This window comes from Hemitrygon akajei, chromosome 12 (genome assembly GCF_048418815.1).
Source record: "Hemitrygon akajei chromosome 12, sHemAka1.3, whole genome shotgun sequence".
NCBI classification, from domain to species: Eukaryota; Metazoa; Chordata; class Chondrichthyes; order Myliobatiformes; family Dasyatidae; genus Hemitrygon; species Hemitrygon akajei.
In genome coordinates this window covers 26,578,874-26,597,462 of record NC_133135.1, presented here as the reverse complement: position 1 = coordinate 26,597,462, position 18,589 = coordinate 26,578,874, and the positions used below count along the sequence as shown (strand labels likewise).

Here is an 18,589-nt window from a genome sequence, read left to right as displayed (position 1 = left end):
TTTTTTGCAGACTTGTTTTATTATTTTTTTCAGAAATACAGCTTGGAACAGGCCCTTCCAGCCCAATGAGCCATACCGCCCAGCAACCCACCTATTTAACACTAGCCTAATCACAGGACAATTTACAATGACCAATTAATCTACTAACTGGCATGTCTTTGGACTGTGGGAGGAAACACACACAACACACTCACAGGTGGAACATGCAAACTCTTTACAGATGGCACTGGAATTGAACTTCAAAGTTCAGAGCACCCAGAGCTGTAGTAGTGTCGTGCTAACCACTATCCTACTGTGGCATCAAAGTTCAACTCTGAGTTTCAGCAGCATTCCTTAGCAATCCCAACTCTACACCAGGAGGGATTGCAAGTGCAGAATAGGAGTTAAAAGACAGCTTTAAGAAAATGCAACAATTATTCAATGAATCTATCGTTTACAGTGAATAACGTATAATTCATTTAAAAATAGCAGAAGAATTTATCCATTATAATTAGACAGGTGTTCCATTACATAACTGTGGAGCAATGTAATCATGGAAGCCTTGTTGAAATTGATCCAATGATAAAATTGATCAGCCAAGGAAAATATTTTGAGAAAGTGGGGACATTTTTTAAAAAAGATATTACTTTAAGCCAACTGCTTGCACCATTCTCATCTGCACTGATTTCCAAAGTGACAGCAAGCAGGAGCCACATATGCATATATTAGTAGTTTTCTACCTGCAGTCAGCAAACCATATGTCTGTGGTGTTCACCACTCCAACCTGATCCCACAGTCCCTGTTGCAAGTAACTGCAATCTACCAAGTCTTTTCCTACCTCCATCCAGTTATTCCCTCAGATTCCTCCCCACCACTCTTTTCCCCGCTTCTGCCACAACCTTTATATAGCTGCCTTAGCAGACCAGGTTTGTACATTTCCAAAGCAATCCAAATGAAAATTATGATTGGTAACCACTGATTGAAAAATCAGAACCAAATGATGTAGTTAAAGGGCAAATGCTATTTTCATGCTAAGCTACTTGTTTCTTGTAATTCTTGATATTAATACACTGACCCTTTAATTTCACAAAAGCTCAAGCCCCTGCCTCCAGATCTTTAACCTTCAGACTGCATGGCAATTTCCATTATCGGCTCACACCACATTACAAGAAGAGACTGAGCTGAAAGTCATTCAAGTTCATGGTTGACTACTGCATATCCTCTGTCTACCTTTCATACAACAGGGCACAAGTATGAAAATTAGTCCCAAAGTGATTGACTCAATTAACAAACACACAGAGAGAAGGGACCTCATGTGCACCAATCAAACTCAGTAACAGCATAGCATTTGAAATATGAGACAGCCACAGTGAGAAAATAGCAGAAAAAATAGATGCAAGTCTGTGAAATATATTGATACAACAACTTGAATTACTATGCTGAGATACATCCTAGGACGCACTGAGACACATCAGTGATGTAACCTGGGTCATCGGGTGTTATGGGCCTCTCAACATCAGACACTCTCGCCCGGGCAGACCAGCCAGGTTGATCAGGCCCTGACTTGTGTTCCAGGAGCACTAGTCCACGGATCACACCTCTTGATCCATACCCACCTGGAGGCTCACTCAGCAGCCTCTGTGATGGTCCTGATGGCTCTTCTATTTGCAGCCCCACTAATGCCAGGGAGAGAGTAGTTTCTGCACAGTAAGCAGCTAGCAAAACCTCTTTACCCCTGCCTCTTATTGGCTCGCAACATGCCTCTAGCACTGCTCTACCAGCTCCTGGTATTTGGTTTTCTTACACTCAAGCACCTCCTCAATCTGGTATTCTCAAGGAATTGTAAGTTATACCATGATCCTGCTTTGAGGCTTCTGACAGAATGACCAAGTACTGAATTATGATTCTGAAAATCATTTTAAAGAAGTGTTTCATTGTTCCTAATTTCTCTACATTTTCATGGTAGAGATACTGTAATTTAACGTTTAGATTATAGGTAACTGCAGTATCACCTTTTAAATGTAAAATTGCCTCCTACCATTATAAGTTAATGAATGTTCCATATACCAGTGCTTTATGACTCTCCCTAGTGTCCTCTTTGAAATGGGTCATGGTATATTTGGATAATCTAAGTTACTATAATTGTCTTCAGAGCATGTCTTGACAAATGCAATTGTTTAATATTTATCTGTGAGTAATTTTATGCTTTTGTTTACCATCTCAGATGGAAGCAGCTTTATTCTATAGTTTTCTGCTATGGATTATAGTAGTTTTCTCCAGAAACAAGTAAAGCCACAGATTAATATTCTGATTGCTTTTAAGAATTCCCAGCTTGGTACCTGTCATCCAATAGCCTTTGCTGCACTGATTCATGTGGACATAAGTATAATCATAATTTTGGTTCCAATTTGGATAACACCATGAGCAAAATTTTATTACAGCACATGTGCTTCATTAACGTATGGTACAATTAACACCATAGTATTCACAAAATGGAAAGTGGGGAATGAGGAAACTGGTGCCATATGCTTGTATCTGAAATCTCATTTCAAGCCTAGAATATACTAAAGTGATATATTACTGGCACTGCATGTTCAAAGTTATTAGAACTATTTTAAGATACCTTTATCAAACCTGAACATTTCCTCATGCATATCACTTATCATCACTAAATAGCACATGCATATTGGTTTGTTACTGTTTACAACAACAAACATATGTATCTCACATTTTTTGTCAGGGTTATTTTTTCATTCCGAAAGCTCATAAAACCATAAGACATTGGAGCAGAATTAGGTCATTTGGCCCATTGAGTCTGCTCTGCATAATGGCTGACTTACCATTCCTCCGAACCCTATTCTCCTTCCTTCCCCCGTAAACTTTGGTGCTCTTGCTAATCATCTTCCATGTTAAATATACCCACTGCTCAGCCTCCGCTGCAATCTGTGGCAATGAATTCCACAGATTCACTACACACTGGCTGTAAAAATTCCTCTTCATCTCTGTTCCAAATGAGCATCCTTCTATTCCAAGGCTGCACCTGGTCTTAGACTACCCTTCTATAAGAAACAACCTCTCCACCTCCACTCTATTTATGCCTTTCAACATTTGATAGGTTTTAATGAGATCCTTCCTCAATCTCCTAAACTTCAGCGAGTACAGGCACAGAGCCATCATGTGTTAACCCTTTCATTTGTTCATGCACAAATATGATTTACAAAATTCCAACTGGTATTAATCCCCTTTAACTCTGAAGATTGAAGACGATTTGCTATCATGCAATTGATTATTTTTAATCTGAGGGTGTAAATTTAATATTTTAAGCAGTTTCAGTTGGACTGTTCCAACTAAGTCCATAAAAAACTAAATAAATGGGATGTGCTTAACGATATTAAATTAATTTAATATATAAATAATTTAATTTTAATTGATATCACAGTGATTTTCTTGATACTGTTCAACACAAGAATCCACAATAAAAAATTCTGTAATTTCTTTTATTCCATGTTTCACCACAGAACAATACATTATATCTATACATAAATGAACCAACTGGAACAGAAGATTGTGCTTGATTGGGTTTTATGTAGCTCACTTGGTGCATAAACACTGACTTGGACCAACTGATCAATTTATTGCGGCCAATTACATATAATTCTCTAATTTAAGTCAACATTAACCTTTTCCTTCGATAGCTCGCACACTATGACCTGCAACAAGTTATTTATTCTTCAAGAGTGTAAAAGAGCACATCCCCTGCTAAATACCAAATTCAGAATTCATCAGTGTAAGCGGACTGGAGAGGAGGGCAGTGGATGCACACAAAATGCTGGAGGAACTCAGCAGGCCAGACTCCGTCTATTGATACACACATATCTGGAGATGGTGAGGAAGGGAAATATAAAAAGGTATGTATAAAAGCAAATATATTTGAAAGGCTTAGTGAACATGCCCTTCGATAAAAGGGACACAGTTACTTCCATAGGTTTGACTAGAAAAAATAATTGGTAAGACTTAAAATAATGAAAATGGTAACAATGTGAAGAAAAGTCCTCTGTTACCAGGTTATAGTTATGATGTGGAACTCACTGCATATAATGCTAGCAAATTTTGGATATGAGAGTTTACTGGAATAGGTAATGAAGTCCAGAGTGAACAAAGGTATAGATGAAAGTTACACACACACAATGCTGGAGGAACTCAGCAGGCCAGGCAGCATCTATGGAAAAGAGTAAACAGTTAACGTTTCGGTCCAAGGCCCTTCATTAGAGCTGGAGAAAGAAAGATGAGAGTCAGAGTGAGAAGGTGGGGAGGAGGGGAGGAAGAAGTACAAGGTAGTAGGTGATAGGTGAAGCTGGGAGAGAGTGAGGGGTAAAGTAAAGAGCTGAAAATCAATTGGCAAAAGAGATGAAAGGCTAGAAAAGGGGAATCTGATAGGAGAGGCAGAAGACCATGTAAGTACGGGAAGGGGGAGGTTATGGGCAGATAAGGAGATAGGGTGAGAGGGGGAAACGGGAATGAGGAATAGTGAAGGGGGGGGGGGGAATTACCAGAAGTTTGAGAAATCAATTTCAAGCCATCAGGTTGGGGACTACACAGATGGAAAACAAAATGTTGCTCCTCCAATCTGAGTATGGTCTCATCGCAGCGGTAGAGGATGAAAGTTTCCAGATGAGTTGAGACAGAAATAGAGAAAGGAAATGTTACAGAGATAGCAATGGATAATTTAATGCTGTCATAGGATTGTCACATCATAAAGGAAGATCATCCCATCCCAGCTGAAAAGTTCAGAGCAACTTCAATGGCGTTGCCAAAAAGTGGGATGGAGTCGGTGGCTAGAAAGTGTAATTTCTGATAGAGACAAAAAGCAATGGCTTCAGTTTTCTGAACATTCATCTGCTCAAGATTTCCTTCAGTAGTTGATGTAAGACATGTGGCATGACAATCTAGTGTCAGTGGTCAAATTAAGAAAGGCAATGCCTCTGTAGAAACAGGTACTTTCAGCATAAATTTAGTAACTGAAGCTGTATTTTTGAATGATTGATGGAATAGTATGAAGATGGGGACAAGCAAGAATGATTCTTGGGGAAGAATAGTGCAGTTAGGAGAAGAGAAGACAAGGGAAGTCACCAGACTCTCCAGCTATGACTGGATAGATTAGAATAACACCTATGGAATGTGATCCTGGCCTATGGAAGGGGAGAGAGATGTATTGGGTGATGATGCTCTGGTTAACCAAACTATGTGTAGAGGAAGATTAAGAGTGATGCGGATTAAAAGTCTTCCTGTAAAGATGGCACAGAGCTGTAATGCCCATCAATGTTGTGGCTCAGTTGCTTTTTAGGTTTGTAGTGATAGTTTGAGGATCATTGTGGGGAACAAGGGATTGGATTAAGGTTTAGGGACAGGCATGAGGAAGAGTTAAAGGTTATGTGTAGTAAATGAAGAGTGAAGAGTAGGAGACAGTGTTCGAGCTAAATTGGTACTGAATTGTAATGTCCGATGTTGCAGTTCAGTCATAGTGTTTATTTTAGGATTCATAGGGATGGGCTAGGGATAGTGTTGGGTCAGGTTAAGGTCTAGGCACAGAGATGAGGAAAAATGAAGAGTCAAGGGTATAAGCCTATGTTCAGTGTCCAGTTTGGAATGTTCCACAGTCAATAGTCAGTGATAAGGAAAGTAGGGTTGTGTCAGGTTTACAGGTGCTGAAGAGACCAGCAATCTTCACATTGCCAACTCCTGAGTCAAAATCACGAGAGCCACTCACCACCACCCCCCCCCCACCCCCCCATGTGAGTCCAGACGATGAAGCCTGAAATGCACTGTGGTCCTGGGGGTCAGGTCGGTCAAGGCTATAAGATCAAACCCATATCGGCAAATATAGAGCCCAAAGGTCGAACTCATGATCGACAAGTCGATACCCAGAAGTTGGTGAGGTCCAAAGGGCAAAGCCAAATATTAAAGTTCAAAGCTCTATGAGTCCAGAGGCAGAGAGCTCCAAAGGTCAATGACCAAAGCTGGCAAGTCCAAAGGTAGAGAGGGAGTCCAGGCAAGACACTGGAGGTTAGAAGCCAGTTGTCTATGAGCATGACAGTGTGAGACCAAGGACTGGAGGCCCAGGGGCAGCTTGCCCTGCGTTTAGAGGCCTGTGTGAGTGAAGGGGTGGGAGAGTGGGTAAGGGGCTTGTTTTGCTGCTGTTGTCTTGTTTCATTAAGCTGTCATTGCTGCTTTACATGTTCTATGTTGAGTGTCGTGTTGCGTTGGTGTGTTGAATATTGTAGGCATGTTATGTTGGCACTGGTATGGGTAGCGCCACTTGTGGACTACCCCCAGCACATCATTAGTTATTAATGCAATTCCCTGTATATTTTGATACAGATGTGATGTGTAAATCAGAACCTGAAGGATGGATGAATTGCCATTGCATTTGCCACAACAACATGGATATTAGCAATTTTGTTAACAGTTGTTTTGTTACTGTGTCAAAGGGCCTTAGTTCATTAGGTAATTGCAAGCAAGTGCAGCTGTGAATGATGGAGATAGATGTTTATGGTTATAACTATTTCAGAGGCTTTGGAGAGGAAAGGGATGTCTAGTGTAAGAGTCGGGGTATTTTATGTATATCACACAGGGCTCATAAGCCTGTCCTGTTCTGACATCCTGAGATTTGTCAGGTGTACAGCACTAATATATATATATATATATATATATATATATATAGAGAGAGAGAGAGAGAGAGAACATAGATGGTACAGCATGAGAGCAGGCCCTTCAGCCCATAATGTCCATGCTGACCATGACACCAATTTAAAACTAATCACATCTGCCTGTGCCTGGTCTGTATCCCTCCTCCCCTGCCTGTCCACACTGATGCATTTGAAATCTTTTGATGGCATCAATACCAAAAATTCTATTTCCTGTGAGGAGAGGACAAGAGGGAATACACTTAAAATTAGAGCTGAGCTACATAGGCAAAAAAATCATGTCAGCTCTCCGTCAAAGTATGGTGCAAATCTAGAACTCCCTTCCCACAAGCCTGTGGATGGCAGATTAATTGAAATTTTAAGAATTGAGGTTAATAGATTTTTATTGAGGAAAGATATCAAGAGAATTGAAGCAAAAGCAGAAAAATCCTAAGGCTTTAAGTCTGTTGAGATCTGATTAAGCGGTCAAACTGCGTAGTTGTACCTGTATGGCGAAAGTCGCCCCGTCATCAACCTGACAGCCACCAACTGAGCACATCAGTAACTGTTTTAAGTCAGTGCCACGATGTTAGGTGGTGGAGTGACTTGCCTCATGAACCCTCAGTGTCTTTCCACTATTCGCAAAGCACATATCAGTATTGCGATGGAATATTGCCTATCAGAGTGGACCGTGGCAGGTCAACAGCAGCCTCCTTAATTCACACCCCATCCACCAACTTAAACATTTACTCCCTCCAACAGTGCAACACCAATACAATGTGCGGTCTCCGTAAAAATCACTGCAGCTTTCAGTAAAGCTTTTTCAACACCACTTCATAAACCTGTCACTTCACCACCTGGCAGCACAAGGTAGAAGATCAGCACCTACACTTTCCCTTTCATGTAATACATTAAACCCACTGAGAAATACATGGTTGGTCATTTGTTGCTGCTGGGGCAAAATCCTTGAACTTCCTCCTGAATGTTACTACAGGAATACCCTGAACATTCAGGCTACAGCAGATGAGGAAGGGAGCTCACTGATAACTTCTCAAGGGAAATTCTTCAGCCAAAATAATGCAGCAACTTGCTGGTGACATCCATGTTCCACATTAGAGGGAAATAAATCACTTTCTCCTATTGCTATGATACCAAGCCATAGCTACACTTCATGCAGAACAAGAAATAGGACAGGAAAGGTTAGAGCATGTTAAGGTATTTATAATTTTACACAAATCTTTCCTTTTGAATCTCATAAAATACTAGAATTCCTAGATGCTGTTGATAATATTCAAATTGGGCTAAAGTTTTGCAAAATGTTAGTGAGCTGAAAGGTCATGTTTAAGATAAGATTATGATTGGCTTAGTTTTTGTCAAATGTACATCGGGACTGCTAGATGTAGAGTGAAATGTGTCACCTATGTCAGATCAAACAAACAAGGGCTGCCCACAGGTGCCGCCATGCTTCCAGAGCCAAATTTGTATGCCCACAACTTTTACTGATCCTAACCGTACATCAGTGGAAAGTGGGAGAAAATGGACCACGTGGAGGAAACCCACGCGGTCAGGGGGGAAAATGCATAAATTCCGTACAGACAGTGGTGGCAATTATATCCCAATGAATGATTGTAAAACCACTGCAATATTTATTGATATGATGTACAGTTTTCAAAGTGCAATATTTTTGAGTTTACTGCTTGCAACTCCTAGAAGGGGACACCAGCTTTCATCGACCACAACAAAAAGCATGAGAAATTGTGGATAGCCCCTCACATCTTCAGCTACCCACTGAACTGCTGCTTCCACTTTATCTTGCTGCATGACAGTATGCAATCCATCATCCTGAAAATGGGCCTACAGCAAGCAGAACCAGTCTCAGTGTCAAGCAAGGCCACATCTTGGCCCCTAACCCTGTTCTTAATCTTTCTTACCATGACGTTGCAGCTCACTTCCTCCTTACTTCCCTGTGAGTAGAGCTGATCTTCTGAACAAATGAGAAACTGTTCCATATCCTCGAGGCTAAGATCATCTACCAATCTGCTATCTGACAAAAAAGGTCCATGATAATACTTGGAAAATATGAAACAATTCTCATACCTCATAAGCAACATACAAAATACTGGCGGACCTCAGTAAGTCAGGCAGCATCCATGTAAAGGAATAAACATTTGAGGTTTCGAGCCAAGACCCTTCACCAACATTGGAAAGGAAGTGGGCAGAAGCAACAATAAGAGCTGGGGGGAGGTGGAGAAAGAGTGCAGACGATACCGAGACTAGGTGAGGGGGGTAGGTGGGTGAGTGGGGAAGACGATATGAAGTAAGAAGCTGGGAGGGGATTTGCAAGAAGAAGGAGGAATCTGATAGGGGAGGACAATGGACCATGGAGAAAAACAAAGGAGGAGGGGAACCAGAGGGAGGTGATGGATAGGTGAGGAGAAGAGAGGGGTGAGTAGGTAACCAGTTCAGGAACGGAAAAAGAGAGAAGGAAGGAAGGGGAGAAATTATCGTAAGTTGTATGTTGATGCCATCAGGTTGGAGGTTACCCAGACTTCTACAACCTGAGCTTGGCATTCTGACTCCTTCCTTTACAGTCCTGCTGAAGGGTCTTTGCCTGAAACATCCATACTGTCTGACTTGCCGAGTTCCTCCAGCATTTCGTCTGTGTTGATCAAGCTTCTAGTTTCTGAAGAATCTCTTATGTTTACCATACCCCACAAGGTTTTTCTTAGTGAAAGCAGACATCACTAATAAAATTGATGATCACCTTAAATGTGCTTCCATAGCCTGCAATCAATTAGGGAGAAGTGTATTTGAAGGTGAAGATTCAGATTTGACACAAAACCTTTGATTCTGGAGATGAGGGGTTAGCCTATGAGGTTACGATTAGGCCGTAAAACCTTAAGACATAGGAGAAGAATTAGGCCAACATCCAAACAAGTCTCCACCGCCATTCTATCATGACTGATCCCAGATCCCACTCAACCCCATACACCTGCCTTCTTGCCATATTCTTTGATGCCCTGACCGATCAGGAAACTATCAACTGCTACCTTAAATTTACCCACGGACTTGGAGTCCATCACAGTCAGTGGCAGAGCATTCCAAAGAAAGATTGAGTCACCTGGGATGATAGTCACTGGGATTCAGAAGAATGAGAAGACATCTTATAATAACATAAAGGCAGGAAAGTTTTTTCCACTGGTAGGTGAGACTAGAGCTAGAGACCTAGCCCCAAGATTTAGGGGAGTAAATCTGGGACAGAGATAAGGAAAAACGTTTTCATAGAGAGTAGTGAAACTGCGGAATTCTCTGCCTAAAGAGGCAGTGGAAACCACCTCAATAAATGTATTTATGGCAGAGTTAGGTAGATTTTTGTACAGCAGGGGAAATTATGGGTTATGGATTAAAGGCAGGTAGGAGTTGAGTCCACGGTCAGATCAGACATGATCTAATTGTCCAGATGACCTATTCCTGCTCCTCTTCTTGTATTCTTGAAACTAATGGTCCACAGGGTAGCAGTGACACCTGTCCTCTTATTTTCTTCTGAGACTTGTTCTAGCTGCAACAGACACCTCACAGCTGTTTCACTGGATAAATAAGTGAACCAATATCTTCTCAGTATTAAGGCCCCAGTTACTTTTAGGTAGCTACATTTGGCAGGCTATGCTATTTGTATAGTGGACACCAGACTGAAATCTATTGTGAGCTCTGCTGTAGGAGGAGATAGGTAAAGATCCCGGAACGTCCTCTAAAGTAATGGAACATCTCCATTCATCCATTATAACCTCTAACCCACAACTGCTCAAATTGGAGAAGAAGCATTCACAGTTGTATTGAGAACCTCAAGGACATGCATCACAGAAAAATCTATCCCTATTAAAGACAATTTCCAGGTGATCTTCACATTCTAGGTCCCCAAATCACAAATGAACTTCAGGTAATTACTCTCTCAAGTTACTTCACGCAAGAGTGGCAAGGACAAGGACAGTGGTGCTGTCTAATAGGAGCATCCATTTTCTTCCTGTGACAACTTGGGTGCCTAATTTCCAACATCTTAAAGAAAGCCCATAATTTTAACTATCCCTTATTGTAGGTAAATGCAAAAAAAAACTCAAAGGGGAGTTGAAGGTACTTCAGAAAGTTATAGGACTACAAGGGCACAAGGAAAGGGAAATGGAAAGCAAATGCTAATTCTGTTGCTCCAACAGGGGTTGAGTTAAAAAAAAACTCAGTGCATATTCATTTCATTTAATTGTGTGGAACTAGGACCAGAGCACTTCCTGTTATTGAATTGAAGTATGTTCACTGGAAAATCTACCTGTTGCGGAGTATAGTATCCCTTCCCTGAAGCTGCAGTTACTTCTGTTCATCGTGACAGAAATACATTTATCTCAAAGTCTTAGTACTTCATAGGAATAGTAATCGTCTTATTTAGGAGATAACTGCATATTTTCTTGTGTGCAAAAAAGGGCCAGATCCCTTTACACATATAAATGCAAGAATTTATCAATGTAAAGGATGTTAGAACTTCCAAAACATTACAGCTGTGTGGGACTGTTGTGGATCCAGGATGCCCATTGATTGTTTAGCAAAATAAGGTTTGCAGCATCAGTTCAATTCAGAATGGGACTATTAACTCCAGCAAAGGAGTCTCCTGGTTACATCGTAGATGCTTCTGATTTATTGTGAATGCAAGTGCAGATATCAAAACAAAAATCTTATTTCTTATACTGCTAAATACCTTACAGGGAGCTTAAGGTGATAAGCATACAAGTTTCCACTGTGTGCCAAAATATCAGAAGCTAAGTTGGACATTATTTAAATTGACCTGGTATGTATAAAAAACACAAAATGCTGGCAGAACTCAGCAGGCCAGACGGCATCTATGGGAGGAGGTAATAACGATGTTTCGGGCCGAAACCCTTCATCAGGAGTGAAGTAACATGGGATGGTCGAGGGGGGATAAGAAGTGGGGGGAGGGATAAAGTAGAGAGCTGGGAAGTGATAGGCTGGAAGGAAATGGGTTAGGGGGAAGGTGGAGAATTATGGGGAAAAAAAGAAAGAAAGGTAGGGCTGGGGGGAGAGATTATAGTGAGGGGGTAAAAAAGAGAGAGAAATAGAACCAGACTAAAATAATAGATAGGGATGGGGGTAAGGGTGGGGGGCAGGGGTATCAACAGAGGTCAGTGAGTTGGATGTTCATGCCGGCAGGAAGGAGGCTACCTAAGCGGGAAATAAGGTATGTATGTTGTAGATGGTGAAGTGTTTGAAGCTTTTCCGATGACTTCAACATTGTGCATTTCTATTTAGAATTAAATGTGATAACTTACATTAGGGGAACATTAGCGTAGTGATTAGCATAACGCTTTATGGTACCAGTGACCCAGATTCAATTCCCGTCGCTGCCTAAAAGGAGTTTGTACATTCTCCCCATGACCACATGGATTTCCTCCGAGTGCTCCAGTTTCCTTCCACAGTGCAAAGATGTACCGTTTGGTAGGTTAATTGGTCATGTAAATTGTCCCATGATTAGGCTAGGTTTAATTTAGGGGATTACTGGGGAGGGGGCGCAGCTCAATAAGTAAATAAAAAATAAATAAACATGGGTAGTTTTGCTTCTATCAACTACAAATAAAATCATTACAGTAATCATTCTCTACCAATTGTACAAGCAATTCAAGGTACTGTATATTTCAGCCAGGCTGTGGAACATACTAAAAAGTCTCCAAAGATGTCAAATCCATTACATGTACAAAGCACTAGTAATTCCCAGAGAGAGTTACTGAAGTTCATACAGAAGTTTTTGCACCCGATATGCAATGGAAAATTTTGCATTTATGGAAAGTGTTAGGTGGATTCCACAGATAAAATCTATTGAATTTATAATTTATAACTGTAGGCGGAATAAGGAGAGATGGCCTTTATATACCAGGATACTTTTCTGTTACCATAGATTGAATATTGATGTACAATATTGAACACATCATTTACTGCTGGCATCTTTATACACCAGCACCACTATGGCTGGTTCAACCCTTTTGGAACAATGTCCTACAAACAAGATTTGGCTTTTTTTGTCCTGTATCAGGTATTAATCTACAGTGCAATTGTAAGGAGGGAGGGAAGAAATTTATATTTGAATAGATGACAAAGATAAGCACGTTCTTCTAATTGGAATTAGATTACTACAGTAAGTACTCCTCTTGATGCCTGTTAAATTCTTGCGTAAAATCCACACTCACTGAGTACAAAAATAGCCACCAATTTGTTGGACCAACATCTCTTGTGATATTGATTTGGAGAAGGTATAACATTTTTGCTTTTCTTCTGCCATTAATGAAAATTTATGTTTGCATCTCAAATGACCATAAATGGGTAGTGATAAATGAATTACAAGATCAATAAGCATTATGTGTCCAAGTCTGTCCAATGATCCATCACCATAACCAATGAGATTTCAAAACATAGAGAGTAACAGATACAAGTGTGTGAATATAACCAAATGAGCTATTGAAATTGAAATGAGGAGAAATAAACTACATTAAGAGAGAGCAAATTATAGACACAAGAGACTCTGCAGATGCTTGAAATCCAGAGTAATACACACTATTTACTGGAGGAACTCCACAGGTCAGTCAGCATCAATGGAAAATAATAAACAATCGATGTTTCAGGCCAAGACCCTTCATTGGGTCTCAATGAAGAGTTATGGAACAAAACATGGACTGTCCACTCCCTTTCACAGTTGCTGTCTGACGTCCTGAGTTCCTCCACCATTTTTATGCATTGAGAAAGAGAGAAATAGGAAAAAGAGCATCCAAAGATACATATAGAATCTGCTGGTAACACTCAAGAGGTCAGGTAGTATCTGTGCAAAGGAAAGTCAGAGGGATTTGATGTTTAAATTCAAGGTTGTTTTGGCAATGGTTTGGATTTTTGATGGATGAAATATTACCGCTTTTTACTCTTTTCTCTGATGCTGCCTGACCTTCTGAGTATTTCCAGCAGTTTCTGTTTTCATTCCAATTTCCACTATCTTCATATAATTTATTTTCATTCTGAAACTTTTATCAAAATAACTAGGAGCAAGTTTCTATGGACAGGAGTGACACTTCACAGTTTCAATGCTTTCTTTTCTGAGTGGTCCAATGTCCAATGGCATGTCAGGGCCGTAAAACATGTATTTATTCAGTCCTTTTACTGGGGAAAATCCAACAATTCCATGTCTGAACATGGAGATGGGAAGGCAACATTTTATTTGGTTTTAGTAAAACTAACCATATGAAGATCCAAAAACATCCGACAATTTATGATGAATTCGAGCTCATTTTCACCACAAAATGTTAAGATTATACCTAATAATGACTTACATTATTAACTATTTTTGGAATTTTTGTATAGGATATGTTCTTTCTATACATTAGAATAATTCGCCAATTCTACAGCATCCTTGCCCACGCGTCCTTTCACACCCTACAAGGCTTCAGGTTGGCTTCCAGTATGTTCTTAATTGCACGATTGCGAGAACCGGTTTTTAAAATATATTATATATATATATATATATATATACACTATGTATTACAGCAGGACACACGGGGTGAAATGTTTATAAAAGCCACCCCGAAATGCTGCTATTTCAATTTATGTAAATTATATAAAGGGAAATAGCTCGCTCTTGCAGCTTTTATTAATCAAGTCGTTCAGTGACCAAATCCCGCGCCCACATTCAAATGCTCCCATTTTTCTTATGCATTAATCAAATCACTTAATGTTAACAACTGGAAAGGGAGCGCTGGAAATATTGCACCAGATGTTATCTTCACTGGAGGCTCGGCCACTTTGGATCGATGCCCGTTTGATGAATAATTACATTGCTGTCACTGCGGACGCGAGTTCCATGCACGATGGGTCTCATGTGAAGTACCAATGGTCGTCTCCTGTTTTACTAACGGTGCAGGGGATTTTGGGACGAGGAAAGCTGAGAACATGTATCCCTGAAATGAGAAGCTGGGAATTCTACTACTTGTAAGTTCGTAGTTTTGGCATCCATGAACCGTTAGGTCCAACGTCTCTTACCTGCGGCTGCCTAGCCATTGCCGACTTACCTCCACGAAATAGAAGCAAGGCAACAGGGTAACGCTCTCCTTGGTCAGCTTGGCTTTCTGCCTTTCTTTAGAAGACATGTCCGGTCCTCAGATCTGTGTCACACGCCGCCGCCGATTAGTGCAATCGATTGGTCCGACTTGTCGATCTTCGCTCCACACGGCTGCTCGCTGCTTACAATCCCCAGCGCCGTCCGTAGCTCAACAAACCTCGCTATTTCTCCGTAAACCAAGTGCCCGTATATTCAGGCTGTGCGGAAAGAGGCGCAAACACAAAGCAATAAATTGTAGGTGGCCACACACAATCAAATGAGGCTTTCCGCACAACGCTACGTTTCTCCGGTTTGCCCCATTTCTGCCTAATAGGTGTGAGCGCGCGTGTGTGTGTGTGTATGTGTGTGCGCGCGTGTTTCTCCCCTGCAGCGTTAATCTGCTCCAGTAATTTAAACGTGCATATTAAATCGCAGGTTTGGGCACACACACCACCGACGCGTCACTAAACGGTTCCATAATAATTGCTCATTACCACCGTGACAGATTTTAAAGGCACGAAACATCGCATCACACAGAAATCAATAGATATAAATGAGACAGGGCTGTATCGCCCGCCTTCTCAGTGCCAAGGAAATACAAATCTGCGGCTACAGTATCCCGAGACGCTTCACGCCAGCGTTCTCAAACAAGGTGTGAACATTTTCACTTGCCCTCTGCATTTCGACATGGATTCAGGTAAAGGCACACGGCTTCAGCAAGCGAGCGACATAATCCTGCAAATAGTTCGCTCCCGCGTGTTATGCCTTTACATCCGCACTTCCAATGTTCTAACCTCCAAGTGTTCAATCCTTTCCCAAAGCAACTTTGGAGTAGATGTGACCCAATCAAAATTAAGTTTTTCGGTCTGCCGACGTAATTTTATCGTACATTTACTGCCATCACATTCGTTAACGGTCGCGGACTCCGATAAAACGAGAAATTTTATTATTTCAGTGAATAAGGGGAAATCATAGAAATGTTTTTTTCTTCTTGTTTGGCCTGTCCAGTCTGTACTAGATGTATGTAGGAGCAATCCAGCTCGCCGCTATTCTCTCTCCTCCCCTTAGCTCCGGGAGTTATTTCTATATAACATAACTGACGCCTATACAATGGCAAGGGATGTGAATTCATAGAACGTATTTGATATCGGTTTGCATCCATTCTAACTACAGAGCAGAACTCCATTCTTGATATTTCACTGGTGGCGAGTCGAACTGTTTAAACTCGAAACTCAGTCGCTAACACTTACCTGTTTGGACAAGAAGTTTAAAACATCCCTCACTTCAGCAATGCGCTGCGTCCGTCTGAGGGTTCGATGCTTTGAAGACAAACTAAACATTTATTGCTGATAAGGTATCAGAGATTGTTACAGCCAGGAATAAGGTCTCCTGGACGCAATGTTAAGAGTGTATGATCATCCTTTTTTAAGGTTTCTCCAATGAAACATTAAAGGATTGTTCTTTTTTTACATTGGCATGTCCAGTGGATTCTTAACCAAACTGACCACAACATAAGTTCAGGAAGCTTGTTCCTACTTTACCCAAAGTAGGAATAGACTTACTGAAACTAATAATCCGCCCTCATTTGTGCATCTGGAAGGACACGTCGAACTTTGTTGCCCCATTAACAATAACGAAAACAAAAATACTTAATAAAATACAAGAAAGTCAAACTGTATAGGAATTCATTGATAAAAATGACTTACATGTGCTAGAACAATGCAGAACATTCTTTACGTCTGTATATCATAAATCTTCTTAGATTCGACTCTCAAATAGGATGAGTCGAGTTAGTATCGGGAGATTGTCTTTTTAAAGTCCCAATGTGCTTTGAAAACCACATGCCCCCCATTTTCACGTGTCAGAGTCTGCAAATAGAACTTGTACTATTTTTTGAATCATTTCTGATATAAGGTTGTACGATTGGTTCCGGCTGGCGGGACCTAAAAGATTATTAAAGGTTAGTTTTCTTGAGTTTTCAACTTGCGCGTTGCTAATGTTTTTTCCAGAATTAAACGTAAGCGTACCTATTTGATAACTAAATAACGTTTCCTCTAGTTTGGTCTTTAAACTACTCATAGCCACAGGGCAGTTCGAGGCATTGGATATCATCATTACAAGTAACAATATAAAATACAAAGCACTAAAAAGGTCTTGCGAAAAGGAAGTCAGTATTGGAAAGATGGTCATAAAAATAACTCTTATCGTTGTCCTTTTTTGGCTAGTTCTGATTGGGTGAGCATTGTGAAGACTTTCAAGAATTTTTTTTTGACATTACCGCGAAATCTGAAGTACCAGCATGCTCCACTCTCCTCCGGCAGGGTTAATGGGGTCCGGGAAGATTTAATATTTTGTCTTGGCGCCTTAACAGGAGCATGATTTTACCTTCTCAGTGTGAACCTCTACATGACTGAAGTAGATTAATTTGGCGTTTCTACAGTGATACTGTATGTGAATCCTTCTGGCGGTGCACTTCGCTGTGAAACAGATAAGACGTTGTTGTAACGTCTTACATATTCGTGCTGATACTACCCACAGTACCAGCTGGTGTTTATGTCCCTTAACTTCACACTCGCTTTATTTACTTCTGTCAATGCCAAACGAAGCTAATCGAAACTCCCAAGTACAGCATCTTCTATCAACGTTGCGTTCCACTATCTATAAGGGAAAGTTGCCTGCTGTGTTTTGTTCTCCGGGAAAAAAAACATTTGCAGAGCACCTGACCTGATCTGTTACTGTCGTGATCTATTTTTCGATACATTCGAAATGGTGCATCCAGGCGGCATTAAAGCACAATTTCAGAACTTGCAACATGGTCCTTCTACATTTTCCATTCTACCACTTCTTAAATGCTACCAACCATACCGTTAGTTCAGAAACACCAGAGATCCTGCAGGTGCTGGAAATCCGGAGTAATACATACAAAATGCTGGAGGAACTCAGCAGGCCAGGCAGCATCTCCAGCATAGTGTGTTAATTCGGAATCAAAATCAGATTTTATTTATCACTGACATATGCGGTGAAAGTCGCAGCAGCGATACGAAGTAATACATAAAATATTACTATCAGAAATATATAAAAATAAGTAACGCAAAAAAGCAAAATAGTGAGGAGTGTTCATGCGTTGGTAACTCATTAAGAAATCTGATGGAGGAGAGGAAGCTATTCGTAAAACACTCAGCGTTTATCTTCAGGCACCTGTATATACACGCTAATGGCAGCAATGAAAAGAGGACATGTCCTGGGTGATGGGATCCTTAATGATGGATGCTGCCTTCCTGAGGCATTGCCTTTTGAAGATATCCTGGATGATGGGGAGGCAAGTTCCCTTGAGGAGAGGGCTGAGGTTACAACCCTCTGCAGCTTTTTTAAATTTTCTGTGCTGTCATTGGCATTAGTGTCTTTATTCATTTTGTTATTAAGCATGCCCCAATTATTATCCATTGCCGATTGCTCTTAAGAAACATGGAAACATAGAAATCTATGGCACATTACAGGCCCTTCAGCCCATAATGTTGTGCTGACCATTTAATCTACTCTAGAAACTGCCTAGAGTTTCCCTAGTGTATAGCCCTCTATTTTTCTAAGCTCCATGTACCTATCTAAGAGTTTCTTAAAAGACCCTAGTGTATACCTAAAAGACCCTATTGGTGATGGCGAGTTATCCTCGTGCAGAAGCCACTGAATATTTTTGGAACAGCTCCACCATCAGATTTCTAACTGGACAATGAATCAACCCATGAACACTACCTCACTATTCTTGTACTACTTGTCATACATATATGTAATTTAC

At 40.7% G+C, this 18,589-nt stretch overlaps 1 protein-coding gene across 4 annotated transcripts in view; it reads right to left on the bottom strand.

Moving 5' to 3' along the window:
• Positions 1 to 16,519, bottom strand: part of plppr4a (phospholipid phosphatase related 4a) — an 80,334-nt gene extending 63,815 nt beyond the window's left edge. Inside the window, exons 1-2 of one of the 4 annotated variants that reach the window (XM_073062746.1) lie at positions 16,503 to 16,519; positions 14,768 to 15,014 (exon numbers count right to left, since the gene is read on the bottom strand). In XM_073062746.1, coding sequence (XP_072918847.1) covers positions 14,768 to 14,845 — 78 coding nt within the window. In that variant the 5' untranslated portion in view covers positions 14,846 to 15,014; positions 16,503 to 16,519. Of the gene's footprint in view, positions 1 to 14,767; positions 15,149 to 15,290; positions 15,408 to 15,468; positions 15,583 to 16,502 lie in introns of those variants that run through there. The other 3 variants (XM_073062745.1, XM_073062744.1, XM_073062747.1) reach the window with 3 other exon arrangements.
• Between the last annotated feature and the right edge of the window lie 2,070 nt (positions 16,520 to 18,589).